The sequence below is a fragment of the Typopeltis vanoorti genome, chromosome 12, assembly GCF_054136105.1.
Source record: "Typopeltis vanoorti isolate ZY-2024b chromosome 12, IOZ_Tvanoo_1.0, whole genome shotgun sequence".
NCBI lineage: Eukaryota > Metazoa > Arthropoda > Arachnida > Uropygi > Thelyphonidae > Typopeltis > Typopeltis vanoorti.
The window spans coordinates 117,996,020-118,020,532 of record NC_143560.1 but is presented as its reverse complement, the minus strand read 5'-3'; the positions used below and the strand labels follow the sequence as shown (position 1 = coordinate 118,020,532).

At 34.8% G+C, this 24,513-nt stretch overlaps 1 protein-coding gene across 3 annotated transcripts in view; it reads right to left on the bottom strand.

Moving 5' to 3' along the window:
* LOC150101170 (TELO2-interacting protein 2-like) overlaps positions 1 to 24,513 on the bottom strand; it is a 161,364-nt gene that overhangs the window by 37,487 nt on the left and 99,364 nt on the right. For all 3 annotated transcript variants that reach the window (XM_090401444.1, XM_090401443.1, XM_090401445.1), the window contains 2 exons: positions 20,655 to 20,743; positions 15,373 to 15,446 (listed from right to left, as the gene is read on the bottom strand). In XM_090401444.1, coding sequence (XP_090257570.1) covers positions 15,373 to 15,446; positions 20,655 to 20,743 — 163 coding nt within the window. The remainder of the gene's footprint in view (positions 1 to 15,372; positions 15,447 to 20,654; positions 20,744 to 24,513) is intronic.

Here is a 24,513-nt window from a genome sequence, read left to right as displayed (position 1 = left end):
ATGTGGCATAATAAAGAACACATCCACGTAATGTAGCCAGACAGTGGGTTTTTGTGGGGCTGAGTTTAAGGCTTTTTCTTCAAAAGTCTCCATAAAGAAATTTGCTTGGGGGGGGGGGGTAAAGAACTCATGGCTGTACCATCTATCTGTTTGTAGAATATTCCTTGCCAAACAAAATAGCCTGAGTTCATGGTGAACTGAAATAGGGCTGAGATATTGGGAAGATTGGCTTGGATGAGATCTACGGTATCTATGAGTGGGACATTTGTGAATGAGGAGGAGACATCAAAACTGACCATTATGTCATTGTGTTGGAGTGTCAATCCATGGAGTCAGAAGACTCATCACAGGAGACCACTTATACTGGCTTTAAAGTGGGCTGAGTTTTTTTTTATGTGTAATGGTGTACTGCCCCAGTATAATGTGTGAGCACTTTGGCTAATTTGTATGTGGGAGAATCGATGTCATTCACAATGGGACATTCTGTTTATGGATGTGGATGGCATTGATTCCCCCCCACCCCAACACACACACACACAAATTAGCCCAACATTTAGCCAAAGTGCTCACACATTATACTGGCAAAACACCATCACACATAAAAAACTGACCCATACAGGTAGATAAATTCACTGGCAATCCCCCCCCCCCACCCTCACAACAATATGGGATTATAAAAACCCTATATAGCAGGGCAAAATTAATCTGTTCACACAAGAATGCCTTAACTACTGAACTTAACCATATCCTTAACACCTTCTTAGCTAATGGCTACAACTCCCCCCCAAAAAAAAAATTCTAGAAAATATTAAACAGTTAACCACAACCCCCCTTCCTCTTAACAGACATTACATTAAATCTATCACTATTCCATATATCTTGGACATGTCTGAAAAGCTCACAAAAATCCTAAAAAAATATGACCTGACTACCTGTTACAAACCACATAAGAAATTGCCATCACTTATTCGCTCCACCAAAGACCAGCCATTTCCTCTAGACCTACCTGGAGTATACCAGGTCCCTTGCACCTGAACTGTCCTACTACAGCTAAACAGGCAGGACAGCTAACATCGGGATATCCGAACACAAAGACCACATCCAGTTTCACCAATACAGCCACTCAGGACCTGCGGACCATGCACTAGATACCATCACAGAATAAGCTGAAAGCCACTTTACTACACCATAGCAAATATGAAAGATTGTTCCTGGAATCAGCCTCAGCACTAAAAAAACTTCTCAAATCTCAACAAATATGGGGTACAAGACTGCCCCAAATTTGGGAAGCTTGCATCCTTAGAACATCAGCCCAACACCCAAGACAACCCAATTTAGTCTGCTAGAGGGCACCTTTAGGACTCTAGGACCAATGCCAGTTGCCTTCTTCAGCCTCATTTACTTGCTGTTAGTGCCTGCATGCACATATCATAGTTTTAAGTTCCCAGAAGATGGCAATGTAACATTGTCAAAATATAGGAAGGTATTGATTAGTTTTTTTAATTAATATTTTAGTACAGTCATTTCCTGAAAAATTAAAAGCCAAAGTGAAACAAAAAATTGTCTATCTATGTTTGTCAGTGTATTCTTAAACAACCATGTAATTAGACGCTGTTTTGGCCACCTTTGCAACAATATGCCTTCTAAACTTCAATTCTATGTCCATAATCATCCCCAAGTCCCTTGCAGTTCTTCCACCAGTATATAATACACAGCATGTAATCTCATCCTAAGTGCATCACCTTATACTTGACTATGTTAAACTGGCAGCCATTTAACTTTGCCTATAAGGACAGCATATTTAAGTCATCCTGCAAAATCTCTATATGACCTTTATTGACAACGGCTCTTCCCTGTTTTGCATCATCAGCAAATAAATGGATATTTCCCTTAAAATTATTTCCAATATCATTAATGTACAAATTAAACAGCAGAGGACAAAGTACTGAGCCCTGAGATGCACCACCAGTCACATGCTTTCTCCTGGACTTAACTCATCCAATCCAAATCACTAAGCTTCAGATCCATTCCTATTTGCTCAATTTATGCAACAGAGTTCCATGTGGAATCCTGTCAAATGTCTGCAAAATCCAGCAGTATCACCAAGCAGGCATTTCCTTCATCCAATTCCACTGTCACTTTATTATAGAAAATAAATTACTAATGCAAGACTTACCCCTCACAAAACCATGTTTCTCCTTAAGTATCATATTTCTGTCCACCCAGTCCTGACTTCTGATTTTTATCAACTTCTTCAAAACCTTAACCACAACTCCCAATATACTGATTGGCCTATAATTTGCTATTGCTATTGTCTTGGAGCCTCCTTTATGCTATAGAATTATTTTCTCTCTTTCAACTTTGTTGTAACCTTACCAGAATTGAGGCTTAAATTAAACAGCTTAGTTAGAGGTGGTACTAATTCTCTTGCACATTCTCATGACACCTGGATCAATATGCCACCTAATCTTATGACAGTATTCATATTAAGGTTCTACAATATACTAAGCACCTCTATTTCTTCCGTCTCTAATCAGTCAGTGACACATCTGACATTGTGCAATATCACAACTCAGATGGTACACCTTTGCAAAATGATTACTTTGTAACTATATGATTTGCTTCTGTTACTTCCCTACCATCAACACTTTTCAAAGTCATCCTACTATAGTTATTCCTCCTTTTACATGCCACATAACAAAGCTTCCTCTCATAATTAGCTTTGGCCTTCCTTATCATACGAGTCATCCTCCTTGCATGTACCTTGTACTGCTCATGGGTATGCTGATGACTTTTTTCTTTATACACCCCACAACATTTTCTTTATCTGCAACTCTTGCTGATATTATTCATCCATCTTACTCCTACTTGATTTATCCTCCTGCCTCTGGATATACAGTCTCATACTGCTTTCATTAATGCATCTTGACAATGTTCGATGCACCACAGCATCTCTCCCCCTCCAAACGAAGCAACTTCCTAACTTTTAAACTTCAAATTAAATAAATACTACATACTGTGCTTATTTGTTTAATTTACAGTTCTAAGAGAACAGTATCAATTTATACCAGCTGTCCATTATTAGGAAGCTGTCTTGTTTATCAGCTGACTAATGTTCATCACTTGTGTCCTCCATGTAATTGGAGGTGAATAATTATAAAGTTACAATTCTAACTTCATCATCATCATCATCATCATCAAATTCCTGCCATGTACCCTCAAGGGGTGTACAGGCTATAACAGTACTACATGAAAAAATTACATCATTACTAACTTCCTATCTACAATTTTCTTCAAAATCAGTCTGTTACTTGTCAAGACTCCAACATTATCAGATCTTATATTTCTATCGTCTAAGGCACTTTGTACCGTATCAATCCACCTATATCTTGGTCTTCCTCTGGGTCGTTTTCCTGCCAACCTGGCAGAGAACACTTGTTTTGCTAATCTTTCCTCGCCCATTCTATTTAAGTGACCATACCATCTGAGATTAGCTCTGCTAACGCATTCCTGGATGCTGACAATGTCAAGTTCTTTCCAAATATCCAAGTTTTTAATATGATATTGCCATTGATGCCATCTGTTCACGCCTCTAATCTTTCTCAGGACTCTCATATCTGCGGTCTCTAGTCTTTGGTCAAGTGTTTTACTTCTGACCCAGCTCTCAGATCCATAAGTTAAAATTGGTTTGAACACAGTCTTGTATACAGTTAATTTAGTGTTCCGACTAATTTCTTTCTTATTCCATATGAATTTATTCAGTTGACTTCCCACGATACCAGCTTTGCTGATTCTGTTGTCTATTTCTATATTTAGTTTACCATCTTCAGTAAAAATTGTGCCTAAGTAGCTGAAATGTTTTACTTGTTCCACAGGTTCTCCATTCACAACACAGTCGACATTTTCAATGATTCTGCCTATTTTCATTGTCTTTGTCTTTTTATTGCTGACCTTCATACCATATCTATTACAACAGCTATTCAATTTAGTCAGAGAATCTTGCAGACTTGTAGCGGATTTATTTAGAAGTATAACATCATCCGCATAAAGCAAAGAGCTGACATTAACATTTCCAATTTTGATATCAGGTTTAATACCACATTCCTTCATAATGTGATCCATATAGATAATGAATAACAGGGGGGATAATGTACATCCTTGTCTCACACCAGATTTAACATTAAATCATCTTCCTGTACTTCCTTCAATTCTAACTGCTGACTCACAACTCAAATAAAGACTAAGTATTGCTTGATATAATGCCCCATTCACACCATATAACTGCAGCGTATTGAATAGCTTCTCTCTTGGCACCGTGTCATATGCCTTTTCCAAATCGACAAAACTTAAATACAGATCTTTGTTATATTCCCATGCTTTCTCGACTATTTGTCGTAAAGTGAAGATCTGATCCTGACAGCCTCTATTTGGCCTGAATCCAGCTTGTTCTTCACCAAGCTTTTCTTCCACAATTCTTCTCAACCGTTTCTCAAGTATCTTGTTCCTGGCAAGATCTACTTGCATAGATCTTGCCAGGAACACTCAGTAGGGAAATACCTCTGTAATTCTCACATTCAGTTTTATTTTCCTTTTTATATATGGGTACTATGAGAGCTCTACTCCAATCATCGGGAATTCGTTCCTCTGTCCAGGCTTTCTGAACTATGCAGTGCAGCCACTGTAAGACTCTTATACCACCATACTTCAGCATTTCTGGTCGAATATCATCTACTCCTGCTGCCTTTCCACATTTCAAGCCTTTGATGGCTTTTTCTACTTCAAGTATGGATATGTATTCCTGGCTGCATGCCTGGTCAGTGTTTTTTTATCACTGTGCTGTCATCACTGCTTGTTTCATTTAGCAGTTTTTCAAAGTAATTACTCCATACTTCAAGGATATCTTTTTCTCCTGTTTTCATTTCACCTTTATCATCTCTAATTCCTTTTACAGCACTCTTTCCTCCATTCCTAAGCTTCTTCAGCAACCTCCAGAATATTTTGCCACCTTCTTGATATTTATTTTCTATATTCTTGCCAAAGTCCTCCCATGACTTTTGTTTAGCTAGTTTTACACACTGTTTAGCTTTCTTACATTTGTCTCTGTATTCTGTAAGAGTAAAAGCTGACTTATTTGCCAGAAACTTTTGATATGCTTTCTTCTTTTCCTTCACTGCCTCTTTAACTTCCTGTGTCCACCAGGGAGTTCTGATTTTTTTATCCTTGCACACAACCTCACAACATGCCTCTCTGGTAGAATCAATCAATGTTTCCTTCAGAGTTTGCCACTGAATCTCAAAGGTTTGATTCTTGTTCTCAAACTCTTTCATTTTCTTTTCAATAATATTTCTGTATTTTAGTCTACAGTTCACATCTGAGAGCTGCTCAACTTTTATTCGCTTTAAAACTTTCTTACATGTTATTCTTTTCAATATGAAATTCAATTTTATCCTGCTCAAGACTAAATAGTGATCACTTCCAATTTCAAATCCTCTGTACACTCTGGTGTCCTGCACCAGGGAGAAAACATCACTATCAACAATAACATAGTCAATGAGACTTTTCTTATTCCTAGCCTCTTCTCTCCATGTGAATTTGTGCACATTTTTATGTTGGAACATGGTGTTAGTAATAACCAGTCCATGTCCTGAGCAGAAATCCAACAGATATTTGCCATTATTATTAGCTTTGCTCTTTTCTCCAAATTTTCCCAAAATATTTTTGTATGTCTCACAATCATTTCCTACTCTGCTATTTAGATCCCCAACAAGGACCAACTTTTCCTTTTTCATTGTGTCAGTTGCTTTTTCTAAAGCCTCAAAAAATTCCTCCACTTCTACCTTAGTAGAACCTTCTGTGGGACCATAGGCACAAATAAGTCTCATTGTCCAGTTCCCCATTCTCATATTTGCCCACATTACTCTACTTGAGACTGACTGCCATTCAAGAAGATTAGCCTCGTATTTTGTGTTGAATACTATGGCTACTTCTTCTTTTCCTTGATTGTCATTGCCTGAATATAACATTTTGTATTTCTAACTTTTGAAGTTTTATATTTGATTTTAATGATACACACTGCACATTTAGTTTATTGTGAAGATTTCTTGTTTGTTTGTTTTTTTAATCCCACACAAGAGGTAAAAAAAAAACTATAGCACATTAGTACTATGTGTGGGGTAAAAGTAAGTAAAAATTAATTTAAACTAAGTTAGGATTTCAAAATTTCAACATTAATTCTGCATTTTCATTTTTACAATTTCATACTCTTCTAGTTCTTTCTATATTTCTCATTACTGTTTGCATCTGTACTTTTTTTATATTGTTCTCTGTTCTTTATATCTAATTCCTACCAATCCTTTCTGATCTGTTGTCAATGTAAAATTTTATGCTATTACCTTTATTATTTTCCATGATTTTCTTTGTTATTTCCAGCATTTTTTTTTGTTGTTTCCTACAAATTTTTTTTCCCCATGAAAATGGAATGGGAGGGAACAATATTTTTTCTCTAAATTCATCATATTGAAAACCTTGTGGTATAACAAATTATTTCTCTTGGCTCTAAGGATTTGCTATAGTAGGCATCTACTGTTCTTGGTTATTGAAGAACATACAAACAGAGATAAGGCAGTTATCATTCCTTTTTATAAAGTTTGTTTTTTATATTTAGTTTTTAGTTTTATATTTGATATGATTACATCAGGATTACTTTACACAAATCTGGTCAGTTGGATTTCTTGAGGAGAACTAGAAAGTGAGTGACAGGATCTGAAGAGAAGGATCTATGCCTCAGCTGTTATTCATTATCTGTATGGATCACATCATCAAGGAAAGTAATATTAAACCAGACACTGAAATCAGAAATATTCACACAACTTTTACTTTTTATTTTCACAGCTCACAACATGAAATAGCTTAGTGTAATTAAATGCTTGAAACTGTTATATAACGAAAATAATTTCTAATGCTGTTATAAATACAATTTTACAAGAAAAATACAATTTTCTTGTAAAGAGAAGTCAAAGACCAGATCATGTGACCGAGTGCAACTACTTTCTTGTTGTCGTGAATTTTATTATGTTTTTTTCCTATTAAATTATTGCTTATGGATAATTTATATAAATTCATCCTTCATTATAAACAATAAACAAAAGAAAACATAAAATGAGTTGTGGTGAGCTGTGTTGTGGCATACATTTTAAATTCTACATTAAATGGAAAGCATATTTAAAGCATATTATAATTATGTATAGCACGACGATGATGATGAACAGCCTATTTTTCTACCCACTGTAGGGTGAAAGCCTTTCTCATTGGAGGAGGTTTGGGGTCTACTACTCCCATGGTGACCCAGTCCATATTGGAAGAGTGTATCTATACTTGGGTGAAGGAATGTATGAAGGTGGAAGACAATCACAAACATCCATGCCTAGTCGGGATTCGAATCCACAGCCTATTGGCTGGAGAGCGGATACGGATACGCTAACCACTCGGCCAACCAGGCCAGCATGTATAGCATATAGTGAGAATTAAAGAATGTATTACTTTGTTTTGTCATCAAACTTTATTTATTTTTTTTTTTTTAAAAAAAGCATCACCTATAACAATATTTATGTAAAATAGACCAATAACTTGCACCAATAAAATTTTTTTTGTGGTTAGTAGATTTAAGTTATATTTCTAGAGCCCTGATTTAAATCCTCCTGAAGGGCACTATTACTAATAACTCTTTCAAGCTTCACATAAGCCACAAATAACTGAATATCTTCTTGCAACCTAGTGACAGTATCATTGACAAAAGTTTGATACTGCTCCCACATATACAACTCTGATACACCTGATAACCAAATTTAGTTAAGATGGCAAATTAAATTTAATAATACACAACTGAATAAGCATATGTGGTATGGTTTGGAGTTAGTTGAGTAAAATTTATATGGAATAAGAGAAGGTTTTTATATGATATATTCTGAGAGCTGGCTTAAAAATAAAACAGTTGATCAAAAGCTAGGAAACCATGGAGACATGAGAAGTCTGAGAAAAATTAGGAAAATGAACAGATGGCACCAATAACAGAATCATATAAAAAATGAAGTCATCAGAAAGGAACTTTGATAATGTAAACGTTCAAGAATGTATGAGCAGAGCTAATCTAAGATGATATTCTCTCTCTCTCTTAAACATAACAGGAAAAGACACAGAGACCAACATCCAGGTTAAATGATTATTGCCATTAGTGCCTTAATGTCAGATGTGAAAATAACATATTAATCTGAAGAAAATTGGTGACAAAATATGTTATACACATATGAAAAATGAAATGTTTTGGCAAAGAATCTCTTGCCAAAACTTAACAAACTCTCATTTTTGTATGCATTTGAACTTGGTTAGGTTTGAAAATATTATTGATTTCCTAATCTAAGATTGGGAAATCAACAGCATTTAAATCTCCAAGTAACAATAAACTGACCGGATAAAAGATGTCAAAAAAAAAAAAAAAAAAAAAAAAACCGCCCATCAAGTAAACAACTTCCACACACAGTTAATAACTACAGAAAATAGTACTCAAAGCATTTCACCAACAGAATAGTGACAATACATGTTAAAAAGATTTGTTCCAGGACTGGTCTTCTTCAGCTTCCAATACACCTATTGGAATTTTACATATACACCTAATTACAACTTATGTCATCATTATTATCATCTTTTCAGGGATTTATGTCTAGTGGCTTGTTCTAGTCTCATTCCATATTTTCCTTGTTTGTCCCTGAGTTTTTATGTCCTCCAAATGGGTGGTACAAAGTCTTGAACTATCCATTCTTTTAATATGTTCAATCCACTTCTTTCAGTATTCATATATTTTGTCCAATATTGAGCTATTTTTAGTTCTTTACATATTATCTGGTTTCGATTTTTTTTATGATCCATGAACAGCAAAGAATCTCTTGCCAAAACTTAATGAACTCTCATTTTTGTATGCATTTGAACTTGGTAGGGTTTGAAAATATTATTGTTCATCACTGTTATGTTTAGGAAGTTGGAAATTTTGATATTAATGTCAGCTTCTTTTGTATATGACATACTGCATTCGAGGTATTTGAAGAAGTTACTTTATTCTAAAAGTTTATTTTCAATCATGATTTTGCTTCTGACAGGAGATGGTCATTTAAAAGCCACAATTTTTGTTTTATCTGTTAACATTTGCATTCCAAATTTTTTACCAATTATATTTAATGAATATATTGATCTCTCTCTAGTTCATCTTTACTTCTTGCTATGATTATTGGAATTTTTCAACACTCTTATTTAAAATCTACATAGATATTAAATAAGCGTGGTGACACTGAGCATCCTTGACAGACCCCTCTGATTACTGATTTCTATTCTATAACTTTTTCATTGATTCTTATAGCTATCTGGTAGTTTTGATACATGTTAGCTACTGTTGCAAAAATGAATGGAATGTTTTACTTCTTGAGCATGATCCACACTTTGTTCCTTAAGACTTCATCAAAGGCTTTCTATTGCATTTCTATGTTAAATTCACAATACTTTCACATTAGGATTTTTAATGAAAAAGTGGGTCCATACATGATTGTCCTTTGGAAGTTATATGAAAGTGCTTTCATAGTTTCTACATTCGGCTTTGAAATAATGTTGGATCTATGGATCTAATATCCACTTGACTTATATAATTTTACATGGCTGAACTGAAGCCTTTTGGCTCTTTATTTTAGTAATTACTTTTAAACAGTGATTGAGAGTTTGCGTATGAAAAATACATCTCTCTGACATATCAAATTTCTTAGTACTGAACGAGACTTTTTGCTCTCTTAAGGTTTCTACCTGATCTCTGAAGAGAACCAACCAATTCGAAACAGCTGTCAGGTCAGTGAAACCTTATCAAAATGGACCAATAAAAGGCGAATATATAGACGCTTGAGCAGCACCTATGTCTTCTATGTAGTCCATACTAAGGCAACTCATGAATGCGGCGGAATGTATTGATTATTTCTGCATGATTATTTTTCAATTTTATATCTGTAGATGAGACAGAGAGAGGATTGATTTTCTTTGTTTGTAAATATTACACCAACCTGTTTTTAACAGTCCATTCCTAGAAAAAACAAACTTCCTGTTTCTTGCATTCTTTACTTCAAACAATTCTCTCTCTCAAAGTCAGTTATTTTCCATGTGTGAGAAATTACATCACCATGCATGACATCACAGAACAATGACACATCAGTAAACACAAGTTCTCCAAGAGTCCATAGCTATCAAAATAGTACAAAATGATTCATGAAAATTACAAAATTTCATCTGCATTTACTGAAAGAAGAGGAGTGATTCAATAAAATATCAAGGAGGATAAAAAAATTAATTTAGTATCCTCTATAAGAATGAAGCATTTATATATAAGGTACCACATGAAATCATAGTGGTACATTTCTCTTTGCAATATTTCATTTGAGAACTCTAAAATCTACATTAAAAAGGAATAAAAAAAAATATATTAATACTGCAAAATTTTAGAACAATTAGTCACCTTCACTTGTGAATAAAGACGATGAGTATATAATCATTTATTTACACTTCTTTTCCAGAAGAACAATGCCAACAATACAAATATATGTAGATTTTAGCAATCATGTTCAACTTAACTAAGAAACCTTGTATGATTCATTCAAATAAAAATATTTGAATGAATCAGATAATTTTACAGTAAAGAACTGTAATTGAAAAAGAAGTATCAATCAAAAACATTAATCCAGGCACCTAACTTCGTAGCTTTAATCCTGGATCACAACATTTGTTGACTTTTTCTCTCTATCTCCTACTGTATAAGTGTTGATAGCCTGTCACAATTAATGGGATGAACCAGCTTACATTTAATCAAGCACCTCCTTATAGTAAATGACCAGGCACCTAACTTCGTAGCTTTAATCCTGGATCACAACATTTGTTGACTTTTTCTCTCTATCTCCTACTGTATAAGTGTTGATAGCCTGTCACAATTAATGGGATGAACCAGCTTACATTTAATCAAGCACCTCCTTATAGTAAATGACCAGTTGTTATTGCAACTCCAATTATTGAACTAGTTAAGCTGAATACTTCGGCTAATTTGGTCAGACATGTTCAATTCCACAGTTAGTCATTAGAAGCACAATTTTATATACTCTTATCTGCATATAAATGCAATTTTAAAGCTATAAAATGAAATTTAAAAAAATAATGAAACTCAAGGAAAAAATCTTGCTACCTATGTACGAGTATGAGACTGGACAACAACCTTTAGCCGAAATATCCTGATAAATGTTTCTCCTGTACTCTTGTAGATTGGAATCAAACTCAGGTCTTCCTACCAAAGGGTACTATTACCAACTGTAATATTAAGTCTGAAGACTGTGAGCCCAAAGTTAGACTACAAATGGTTGGTGGCTAGTTGATACATATGTTCTAACAAGTTTAAATGCCATATACTGATACCAGTGTATGGCATATTTTTATAATGATTATTTTTAAGTTTCTGTGTCTTAAAATGCCTCATACTTAGATCATAATGCTTTGAAATCCTATTTTTTCCAATATAATAAAACTAAATAGAGAAAACATTTTTATACTAAAGTAGCTTTGTGATATGTCGTTTTGATTTACTTTTGAATACATTATAGAGACATTTTATCATTTTCAATTAAAGGAGGGTAACATTTTTTGCTTAAGGGTCAAGGGGTGCTTAAGGGTCAAAGCTGTATAACTGAGAGGAGACCTCCACATAGCCTTTAAAGGAATGCGGAGAACCGACCAGGGCTTCTGACCTAATGTCCAATCCTCACCTTCTCGTGGTGCACCCTGTTGGGTATCTACTTTGATACTGAACGAACGAGGATGGGCTGGCAATTTGGGATTTAGCCGACCAAATTGTATTCTTATTGGCTAAACCAAAATAAAAAATGATGGTACAACATGACAAAATTTCATGCCGGCTGGGGCGTCGCCCGGTTAAACAAGGCCCCCGTTGTTTTCGCCAGGGAACCAGGGCGAACAGCGAAAAGTCAGCTACTGGAACAAATCTGAAAACAAACCCCAACTCAACATCACCAGAGTTAAAGATTGGTACTATCAACGTAAGAAGCCTGAATGGCAAAGAAATGGAGCTAGCTGAGGAATTAGATAAGTACCAGATCGACATAATAGGGGTGACTGAAACAAAAAAGACCAAAACTGGTGAGATCTTTCTGAGCAATAAATACAAAATGTTATATTCAGGCAATGACAATCAAGGAAAAGAAGGAGTAGCCATAGTATTCAACACAAAATACGAGGCTAATCTTCTTGAATGGCAGTCAGTCTCAAGTAGAGTAATGTGGGCAAATATGAGAATGGGGAACTGGACAATGAGACTTATTTGTGCCTATGGTCCCACAGAAGGTTCTACTAAGGTAGAAGTGGAGGAATTTTTTGAGGCTTTAGAAAAAGCAACTGACACAATGAAAAAGGAAAAGTTGGTCCTTGTTGGGGATCTAAATAGTAGAGTAGGAAATGATTGTGAGACATACAAAAATATTTTGGGAAAATTTGGAGAAAAGAGCAAAGCTAATAATAATGGCAAATATCTGTTGGATTTCTGCTCAGGACATAGACTGGTTATTACTAACACCATGTTCCAACATAAAAATGTGCACAAATTCACATGGAGAGAAGAGGCTAGGAATAAGAAAAGTGTCATTGACTATGTTATTGTTGATAGTGATGTTTTCTCCCTGGTGCAGGACACCAGAGTGTACAGAGGATTTGAAATTGGAAGTGATCACTATTTAGTCTTGAGCAGGATAAAATTAAAAAATTTCATATTGAAAAGAATAACATGTAAGAAAGTTTTAAAGCGAATAAAAGTTGAGCATCTCTCAGATATGAACTGTAAACTAAAATACAGAAATATTATTGAAAAGAAAATGAAAGAGTTTGAGAACAGGAATCAAACCTTGGAGATTCAGTGGCAAACTCTGAAGGAAACATTGATTGATTCTGCCAGAGAGGCATGTGGTGAGGTTGTGTGCAAGGATAAAAAAATCAGAACTCCCTGGTGGACACAGGAAGTTAAAGAGGCAGTGAAGGAAAAGAAGAAAGCATATCAAAAGTTCCTGGCAAATAAGTCAGCTTTTACTCTTACAGAATACAGAGACAAATGTAAGAAAGCTAAACAGTGTGTAAAACTAGCTAAACAAAATTCATGGGAGGACTTTGGCAAGAATATAGAAAATAAATATCAAGAAGGTGGCAAAATATTCTGGAGGTTGTTGAAGAAGCTTAGGAATGGAGGAAAGAGTGCTGTAAAAGGAATTAGAGATGATAAAGGTGAAATGAAAACAGGAGAAAAAGATATCCTTGAAGTATGGAGTAATTACTTTGAAAAACTGCTAAATGAAACAAGCAGTGATGACAGCACAGTGATAAAAAACACTGACCAGGCATGCAGTCAGGAATACATATCCATACTTGAAGTAGAAAAAGCCATCAAAGGCTTGAAATGTGGAAAGGCAGCAGGAGTAGATGATATTCGACCAGAAATGCTGAAGTATGGTGGTATAAGAGTCTTACAGTGGCTGCACTGCATAGTTCAGAAAGCCTGGACAGAGGGACGAATTCCCGATGATTGGAGTAAAGCTCTCATAGTACCCATATATAAAAAGGGAAATAAAACTGAATGTGAGAATTACAGAGGTATTTCCCTACTGAGTGTTCCTGGCAAGATCTATGCAAGTATACTTGAGAAACGGTTGAGAAGAATTGTGGAAGAAAAGCTTGGTGAAGAACAAGCTGGATTCAGGCCAAATAGAGGCTGTCAGGATCAGATCTTCACTTTACGACAAATAGTCGAGAAAGCATGGGAATATAACAAAGATCTGTATTTAAGTTTTGTTGATTTGGAAAAGGCATATGACAAGGTGCCAAGAGAGAAGCTATTCAATACGCTGCAGTTATATGGTGTCAATGGAGCACTATATCAAGCAATACTTAGTCTTTATTTGAGTTGTGAGTCAGCAGTTAGAATTGAAGGAAGTACAGGAAGATGGTTTAATGTTAAATCTGGTGTGAGACAAGGATGTACATTATCCCCTCTGTTATTCATTATCTATATGGATCACATTATGAAGGAATGTGGTATTAAACCTGATATCAAAATTGGAGATGTTAATGTCAGCTCTTTGCTTTATGCGGATGATGTTATACTTCTAAATAAATCCGCTACAAGTCTGCAAGATTCTCTGACTAAATTGAATAACTGTTGTAATAGATATGGTATGAAGGTCAGCAATAAAAAGACAAAGACAATGAAAATAGGCAGAATCATTGAAAATGTCAACTGTGTTGTGAATGGAGAACCTGTGGAACAAGTAAAACATTTCAGCTACTTAGGCACAATTTTTACTGAAGATGGTAAACTAAATATAGAAATAAACAACAGAATCAGCAAAGCTGGTATTGTGGGAAGTCAATTGAATAAATTCATATGGAATAAGAAAGAAATTAGTCGGAACACTAAATTAGCTGTATACAAGACTGTGTTCAAACCAATTTTAACTTATGGATCTGAGAGCTGGGTCAGAAGTAAAACACTTGACCAAAGACTAGAGACCGCAGATATGAGAGTCCTGAGAAAGATTAGAGACGTGAACAGATGGCATCAATGGCAATATCATATTAAAAATGAGGATATTAGGAAAGAACTTGACATTGTCAGCATCCAGGAGTGCGTTAGCAGAGCTAATCTCAGATGGTATGGTCACTTAAATAGAATGGGAGAGGAAAGATTAGCAAAACAAGTGTTCTCTGCCAGGTTGGCAGGAAAACGACCCAGAGGAAGACCAAGATATAGGTGGATTGATACGGTACAAAGTGCCTTAGACGATAGAAATATAAGATCTGATAATGTTGGAGTCTTGACAAGTAACAGACTGATTTGGAGGAAAATTGTAGATAGGAAGTTAGTAATGATGTAATTTTTTCATGTAGTACTGTCATATCCTGTACACCCCTTGTGGGTACATGGCAGGAATTTGATGATGATGAACATTTTTTTTTTTTAAATGACAATCCCACTCATAAAATGTTGGAAATTAATAGTGCATTTAGTACAATAAGCATGCTAGGGGCTAAATAATTCAGGAACTATTCTAGTATATATTTTTAAAGCTACTTTAGGTCAGCAACAAGCAGGACAGTGATCTCGTCATGATGAAAATCATCTAAGTCATCTACCAATGATGCAAGCAAAGGACAAACTTTCAAAGAAAACAAATTTTCCCCCCATTCTTCCTGAAAATTTGTCGTCCAACAATAAAGATCTTTATTTATTATTATTATGATTCTTACCACAAACTTTTCAGGGCAGCAAATTTTTAAAAGCAACAGACATTCCTTGGTTAAGTGCAACACATCTTCTTTAACTGCAAAACAAACACAATGAATAGTTACTTCTAAAATAAAAATTTGCCATTTTTATTTTATTAAAAACTGTCTTAATCCTCAAATAATTTTTCACAATTAAAAATAATGCAAACTGCCCTTGTATGAACAATGCTGTGAATTTCATTTTTTCAGAAAAAATGATTTCCCATACTTAGTCATTTTCAACATTTTTGTGGGAATTATATCTGAAATGATGGGAATGATTTTACTTATTCACCCCAATTAAATATATAATGTTCACTGCCATACATTTCATACTGTACCCAATTATTATAATTATTCTTTCTCAGAAGTACAGTATTAAATTAAGTTTTTGATGGACATAAAAAAAAAAGAACCCATTTCACTGAAATTGCTTGTTTAAAAATAGTGGACCAAAAACTATCAAAAAATTATTATGTTTTTAAATAAATTAAATACAATATCTGAACAACTGTAATCTATAAAATATATCACCATTTCCTGATGTGTGCAGGATACTATGATATTGAAAGTTTATTTTTCACTTGGTCAGACTATAATAAATTTAGTTTAATCCTTTATCCAAGTGTGTGCAAACAAAGTTTGTGCCTGAAAGTATCTTCAGGTGCAAACTTTGTTTGCACACACTTGGATAAAGGATTAAACTAAATTTATTATAAGTGTTGTACCACTTTGCCCCAGTCCTGAAGATACTTTCAGGCGCAAATTTTGTTTGCACGCGCTTGGATAAAGGATTAAACTAAATTTATTATAGATACTATGATAGTCGAATATAATTAAGTCTTCCTTAATTACTAGCATCTTTTTTTTTTTTTTTTTAACAAGTTAATTCATTTGGTGAGTGCCTGGATTTCTGTTCAGGACATGGACTAGTTATTACTAACACCATGTTCCAACAATGTGATGAATCGACCATGTCATAGCTGACAGTGATGTTTTTGCTGTCAACTATAACATAGTCAATGACAGAAGAGTATACACAGGATCTGAAATAGGAAGTGATCAGTCTTGAGCAGGATAAAATTGAATTTAATATTGAAAAGAAGAGCGTGTAAGAAGGTTTTAAAACGAATCAAAGTTGAAAAACTCTCAGAAGTGAACTGTGGACTCAAATACACAAACATCATTAAAAAAAAAATTAAACAGTTTGAAAACAAGAACCAAACCTTGGTTCGTGTTTTCAAACTGTTGTAGATGATCCTTGCAGACAACCTTACAAACAGTAAGGTTGTCTGCAAGGATAGAAAAATCAGAAACATCTTCTGAAACACTACTATATTTAGATCTTGATTTTCCTCTGGGTCTTTAGCTGATAAATTGAATCAAATACTTGTTTTACTAATAATATCTTTCTAATTTTCTTTAAGTGAATCACAGCATAGGCTAGATCTGCTTGCATATCTGAACGCTAACAACATATCAAGATCTGTTGCTATCTATTCATTCTTCTAATTTCTTTAAAATGTTCATATCTTCAATCAACTTTTATTTCTAACTCAACTCTTGCTAAGAAAATTGATTTAAACAATGTCTTGTATACCATTAGCTCAGTATTCAGGCAGATTTCTTTCTTCTCTTTTGTTATTATTACGTGACATCTCCAAGGATGTCCAAATGTTCATTGAGGGAGGGCACCTACAACTCTATAACTCTCCATCTTCACCACTCAATCCACCATCTACAGCGATCCCACATCATCTACAACAATGCCATCTACTAGCCTCCATCACCACGACTAGTATTTTCATACACGATCACAAACATCCATTCCCGCGGCGTGACTCGAACCTGCAACATTTTGGCTGGAGAGTGGATATGCTAACCACTCGGCCAACCAGGCCAGTATCATTGTTACAAAAGATCAACAAATCTTTGATACTTGCAGCATTTGTTAAGATATATCAACCAGGTGTATGTAACATTGTGCACAGTGCTACTGCCACATTTAATGAAGAGTTAGACATTTATGAAAATGAGATTGAAGAGCTGTTGCATAACCTGAATAAGAATTTGTCAATAGGGACAGATTGAATATCAGCCTGTTTACAAAACGAATGTTCAGCCGAATTGGCTACGCCTTTCACATGTTCGTATAACTTGAGTCTCAGCTCAGGAATGATATCACAGGAATGTATGATAGTTCCATTGTACACCCTTGTGCAAAAAGTGATGTGTCTAACTACTGACCTATCAGTATCTCTGGTGTGGTAGTGAAGATTTTAGAGATGTTGGTAAGAACTTGCATACAGTAATGGGTAGACAAACATGCTACACTCTGCAAGGAACAGCATGAGTTTACTAAAGGAAGGTCATGTTTTAGCAATTTGCTCATATTTTATAATAATGTTACAGCCAACCCTTGTGCAAAAACTGATGTGTCTAACTACTGACCTATCAGTATCTCTGGTGTGGTAGTGAAGATTTTAGAGAGGTTGGTAAGAACTTGCATACAGTAATGGGTAGACAAACATGCTACACTCTGCAAGGAACAGCATGAGTTTACTAAAGGAAGGTCATGTTTTAGCAATTTGCTCATATTTTATAATAATGTTACAGTCAAGTAGGATAAAGGGAATGGATACATTATGATAATGTTGAATTTTTCTATGGCATTTGATAGGATACCACATGAAAGGCTGTTGCATAAACTGGAGAATATGGGATTGGAATATAAACTCTTGACTTGGATCAGAGGATGGTTGACAGACAGATATCAAAAAGTGGTATACAGTGGGTGTGAATCTGCCAGCTTTCCTGAGGGTTCAGTCCTTAAGCCATTATTGTTTAATCTATGTATTAATGACATCAGGAAGGATCTAACATCGGATGTGCAACAGTGATGAGAATATAGGCAGGGCAATAAGGGATGCTACTGATATTCAGCAATTACAAAATAATTTGAATAGACCGTTTGGATAAACGAAAATGGCTGTCAATTTAATGTTAGTAAGTATAAAGTTATGTACTTTGGCGTGATTAGAGTTCCAGCAACATATTATATTAGCAGGGTTATGCTACAAGAAACTATAGAGGCAAGGGATCTTGGTATATTGGTGGATAAGAATTTAAAGTTCAAAGGTCACGTAGCAAAAGTTGCAAATACAACTCAGAGGATAATTGCTATGTTGAAGCAAACCTTGACATGTAAGGATAAGGAAGTAATTTTGCCTCTTTAAGGCTTTGATAAGACCACACCTGGATTATTCTGCGCAAATTTGGTCTCCCAGGTTCCAAGGAGATGAAGAAGTTGTGGAAAGGGTGCAAAGAAGAGTTACAAAGATTATATCTGGATCATGGGATTTAGATTATGAGGACAGATTGTATGTGGATTGCAGACTCTGGTTAACAGGAGAAAGAGGGGGTGATATGATAGAGGTCTATAAACTTTTGAATGGGTGTTATAGGATATCAACTAACGAATTTTTTGTTTTATGGAAGGTGGAGAGAGAGGACACGGGGGCATCCATGGAAGTTAAATTTATTTTCAGTCAAGAAAGGGGTAAGAGCCAAGTTTTTCTCCCAGAGAGCAGTGAGTGAGTGGAATAATTTGCCCTTAGGGGTAGTGAGTGCATCTAGTGTGAATGAATTTAAGAGAAGGTATGATGGCTGGTTTGGGTGATTTGTAGTCTCCCTTGATGAGTCCTCAACTCCCTGGAGGTCTCAGATAATAATAATTTGTTACATTCTACAGGTCAGTCAATCTGGAGAAATCCATCAAAAAGAACGTGTTAAAGATGTGGAGAAAAACAGGCAAATAAATCAGGACTGTCATTTCACAGCACTAAAGAAAAACACTAAGTAAATTACAACTTACTAAACTGCCATACTAAAATTTAACAGTGTACATAGATTTGAAGAGGCTAGATTAATGACACCATGTCCTATTCAATGTAATAAAAACCAAGGTCTCATCTTAAATCAGTGATAGGCAGAATATATAAAAGACATACACAATGTACTAGGCGCTATGAGAGAAGTTACTACAACAATGGGTATCTAACATTCAATGTCTTGCTCCAGTTGAATAATGACATTTTCACTATATTATTTAAGGAAATTACAACGTACTAGGATATACATTAAAATAAATTTTAATATATTTCTATATTTTGGCAACGTCACGTTGCCATTTTCGAGACCTTCAGTACAAAACACGTGCACGCAGGCACAACAAAACAATAAGTGAGGAAGAAGTATGAAGCTATTATTTCTCCTAAAGTCCTGATGGTGCCCTCCAGCGGGCAATGTTGGTATTCTTGGGCGATTGGGCTGAAGGTCTTCTGATGTAGGTTTCCCAAATTTGAGAAAGTCTCATGCAGCCAAATTTGTTGAGGTTTGGATCGTTTCTTAGGGCTGAAGTTGATTCTATGAAAAGCCTTTCTTATCTGTATTTGCTACAGTGTATTATCCTGGCTTTCTTCCACCGTATTCTATGGCAGGTATCCAGCGCATGGTCAGCAAGACCAGAGTAGTACAGGACCATGGTCTTGCTGACCATGCGCTGGATACCTGCCATAGAATACAGTGAAAGAAAGCCAGGATAATACACAGTAGCAAATACAGATAAGAAAGGCTTTTCATAGAATCAGCTTCAGCCCTAAGAAACAATCCAAACTTCAACAAATTTGGCTGCATGAGACTTCCTCAAATTTGGGAAACCTACATCAAAAGACCTTCAGCCCAATCGCCCAAGAATACTAACATTGCCCGCTAGAGGGCACCATCAGGACTTTAGGAGAAATAATAGCTTCATACTTCTTCCTCACTTATTGTTTTGTTGTGCCTGCGTGCACGTATCTTGTACTGAAGTTCTTGAAATGCCGAAATATAGAAATATATTAAAATTTATTTTAATGTATATCCTAGTACGTTGTAATTTTTAAATAATACAGTGAAAATGCATAACCAACGTCTAAGCCTTTCCACGAAAATTGAATAATGACAGTTGTTCATTCATAAATCTATCTGTGAATACCCTTTTTTTTTTCTATTTGTTTTTTAATTTGAACAAATACCAGAAATGTTATACAAAATAGTAAGTTCTTACTGTTTAATTACTACTTCCAAGGAGTTACATGTGGTACTTGCCAGACAAAAGCATGAATATACCAAGCCACAGGAACCTTAACTCATCATCAGGTAAGATTAAAAATTAATATTTAAATATTTTTAAATAAAATGGCCAGAAACTTTCACAAATATACCTGGAAGTGAAATATTCCCTTCATCTGAGTTAATTTCATAACAGTACCGCAATAAGCCATTTAATATTTTTTCCAAATGGAAAGGAATCCTAAAATAAAATTTTAAAAAATACAATTTTATATGAACCTGTATAAATAATACATGTATATTATAAACAATTAACAAGGAACAATGGATAATATATCCCAAACCTGTGTGTGGTAAATTATCTCTAGCTGACAATCTTTAATTACAATAATAAGAAAATTTTATTAGTCGTTAGGTTACAGAGAAAATACCAACTTATTTGGGACATCTATATTCTAGTGGCTTTTTCACAGCTATAATAGGTGAATGAAGAATGCAACTGATGTGAAAATGCAAACAAATCTTCAGAATAGAAAAATCGAGATGAATTAAATGAGATCATAGTAATGTATGACCTGCATTGGCTGTCTCATTGAAGTCTGTAGGCAAATGTTGGAGAAGTGAAAATCTGATGTGTCAAGAAGTCTAATTAGAGATTTTCAGAAACCATACAGGATGAGGTTTAGTTTCTGTTAAGAGAGCCATGTGAATTGTCATTTGCATGTAATGAACTAGGTCCTTTGTGATTAACATCACTGAAATGTTTTTTCTTTTTTTCTTAATTCAAACTTTGTCCTCTGACCCATGTAGGCAAGTCCATAGGAATATGGGATCCTATAAACATTCAGATGCTTTCAGAAGAGAACACTGTCCTTCAGAGATCTGAGGAGGCTATGAATATTTGAGTTGGCTTGTATACATGTTACTGAAGTGTTATGATTCTTGAGCAATCTTAATTAACATCTTAATGAAAGAATTAAAGGATAACCTAGGTAAAACAAAAAAGCACCAATCAGCAGGAGAAGATCGGATAAACTGCGAACTGTATAAATTTGCTGGGAAAAAATTCATCAGAGATTATTAACATTTTTAAATAAAATATATACAAATGGACAAATACCAATAGAATGGAATACGAGTATAGTCTTCCCTCGACTTATGTTGGGGTTCCATTCCATCCGGCAGGACGTAAGTCGGTTTGGACATAAGTCGATACATTAAATCAACAGAGTTATAGGGGTTAGGAACTTAACTGTAGCAAATACAGATATGAAAGGCTTTTCATAGAATCAGCTTCAGTCCTAAGAAACGATCCAAACCTCAACAAATTTGGCTGCATGAGACTTCCTCAAATTTGGGAAACCTACATCAGGTTTAAAAATTAAAATACTGTCATTTTAATTTTTAAACCTTATAAAACTGTACTGTGCATAACCGCCACTATAAAACAGGAGAATATTGACAAAATCTTCCTCCACAATCACATCTCCATTACCTTCCAGATGTGAAGAACCAGGCTGCAGCTCTTCTGGTGTAACTTTTTATTTTTTAATGAAAATATCCAATGTGCTTTGCTTATTTCTCTTCTTCTTTTCATTATAAATTTGTTTATAGCAAACAAACACATTATGTACTTTCCTTTCTACTAATAAGTAGCATTCAACAATGGGGGTCCATGTCTTCAGCTATTTTGAGAATATCGCTAACTGCAGAGAAACATTTCTGCAAGACCCTTCAGTGTGAACTGTTTAACTACCTCTTCTTGTACTTGTAACTCTTCAAGGGCACTTTCTATGAGTTGAACTATGTCGTCATCATTCACTTCAAGATTCAGATTGTTTGCTAGGCCCATTATTTCTTCACTCAATTTACAAAGGTCTTCATTTTTTTCAAAACTTCCAAAATCATGCACAAACCTTTTTAATGTCTTTTTCCATATGCCACTCGTAACATTGAGAGGACACTTCGTCCCAAGTCACAGCAATATTTTTAATAGCATGATGAATATTTAATGATTTCCAGAATTGCATGAGAGTCGGATTATTTCCTTCAGTGGCAGAAATGGCTTGTGAAAAAGTTCTCCGTAATAAGCCTTAAACACTGAAATTCATCAGTTGGATCAATGAAGTTGTGTAGTGCTTGGAGAGAGAAACATAGCCTTGATCTTGGGGGTGAACATCATCGATGTAAGGTGGATGACCTGGAGCATTATCTAGAATTAATAAAATTTTAAATTCTACATATTCTTTCACATAACAGCTTTCCATTCCACTCACGTAAGAGTTGATAGAGACATCCTCAAACAATTTTTGGCTCATCCACGACTTCTTATTGCTCCGATAATGAACTGGAAGAGTACGACTCCTAATGTTTTTGAAGGCTCGTGAATTCTCACTGTGCCATATCACAAATGGCTTCAGTTTATATCCAGTCACATTATCCCCTAACAGAATCGTAATATGATCTTTAAGAGCTTTGAACCCAAGCATAGATTTTAGCTTTTTGTAAATGAATATCTGCTCGGACATTTTTTTCCAAAACAAGGAGGTCTCATCCATATTAAATATTTGCTGTGGCAAATAATTTTTCCCTATAATAATTTATCCAATTTCTCCGTAAACTCCTTGGCAGGCTTCTCATTGGCACTTGCAGGTTCACCATACAGTTTTGCATTATGCAGCGCAGAACTCTGCTTGAATCTCATGAATCAAATGGAAGAAATTTTGACTTCGTAGTCATAATTGGGTCCTGCTTTCTCCTTCAACATGTTGAAGAGACAGTACCTTAGTGGTGGTCATAGTGCTAATAGTATGCGCTTTTGGTTCAGGTCCTCTATACACGATGCAAGTAGCTTTTCCATATCACCGATACAGACCTTGTCGTTGCTTCGTCACTATCGTCGATTTAATGGAAGTAGGTCCTTTTGCAGCCTCTACAATTTTATCCTTATTTTTCAAACTGGCTATCACTGTAGAATGAGACCATCCAAAGTCATGTGCGATCACATTGACGGACTTACCAGCTTCATGTTGTTTTATAACTTGCAACTTTATTTCAAGATCAATTGCTCACCTCTTTTGCTGTGATTCTTCACTAGGATTTTTGATTGGGCATGTAATTGGGCCATGTTGCACAAAATCTCACAAAATATTTAACGATAAATACAAAATAACCTATTTTTTCTCAAACACAAAATCAACAGAGGAAATGTTGAAGGCACGTACCAAATGCCGACTGAAGATGCCACAGAATGAACTGTTGTCACTGCACATGATGCTGGTTGCTAAATAGTAACCTTTTTAATTTATGCTCGCTTGCATCTTGTTTGAATGTATAGTTGAAAATGTTATTTATTCCTTTATAGAATTATGGGCATATCTTTGAACGTATGCAAGTTGAGGGATGACTGTATAGTAATACCTATATTTAAAAAGGGGGTTAAAACAAAACACCTGCTAATTACAGAGATATTAGTTTATTGAATACATGTTATAAAATATACAGTAGAATACTTTAATGAAAAATTGAAAATATACAGTGAAAAAATATTATTAGAATGTCAAAATGGATTTAGAAAAGGACACTCTACAATGGATGCAGCATTCTGTTTAAAACTATTTATAGAAAAAAGAAGAGAATTTAATTTAGAAACTCATCTTTCGTTTATAGATTATGAAAAAGCATTTGACAAAGTAAAAAGATATATATACTGTTTGATATATTACAAAGAATAAACATACCTAATGTTTTACTACATGCAATATTAAACATATACAAAGATAATGAAATAAAAAATAAAAAAATGAGAAAATGTCTGAAAAACAAACTATAAACCAGGTAAGACAGGGATGCCCTCTATCTCCAACACTTTTCAATATTTATATTAATGAAAACAGTGAAACACTGTGAACAATTCAGGTATAGAAATTTCCAGGAATAACAAAATAAATACACTATTATTTGTTTATGTTTAGGTAATAATACCAGATAAATAAGACAATTTAAAAAGAG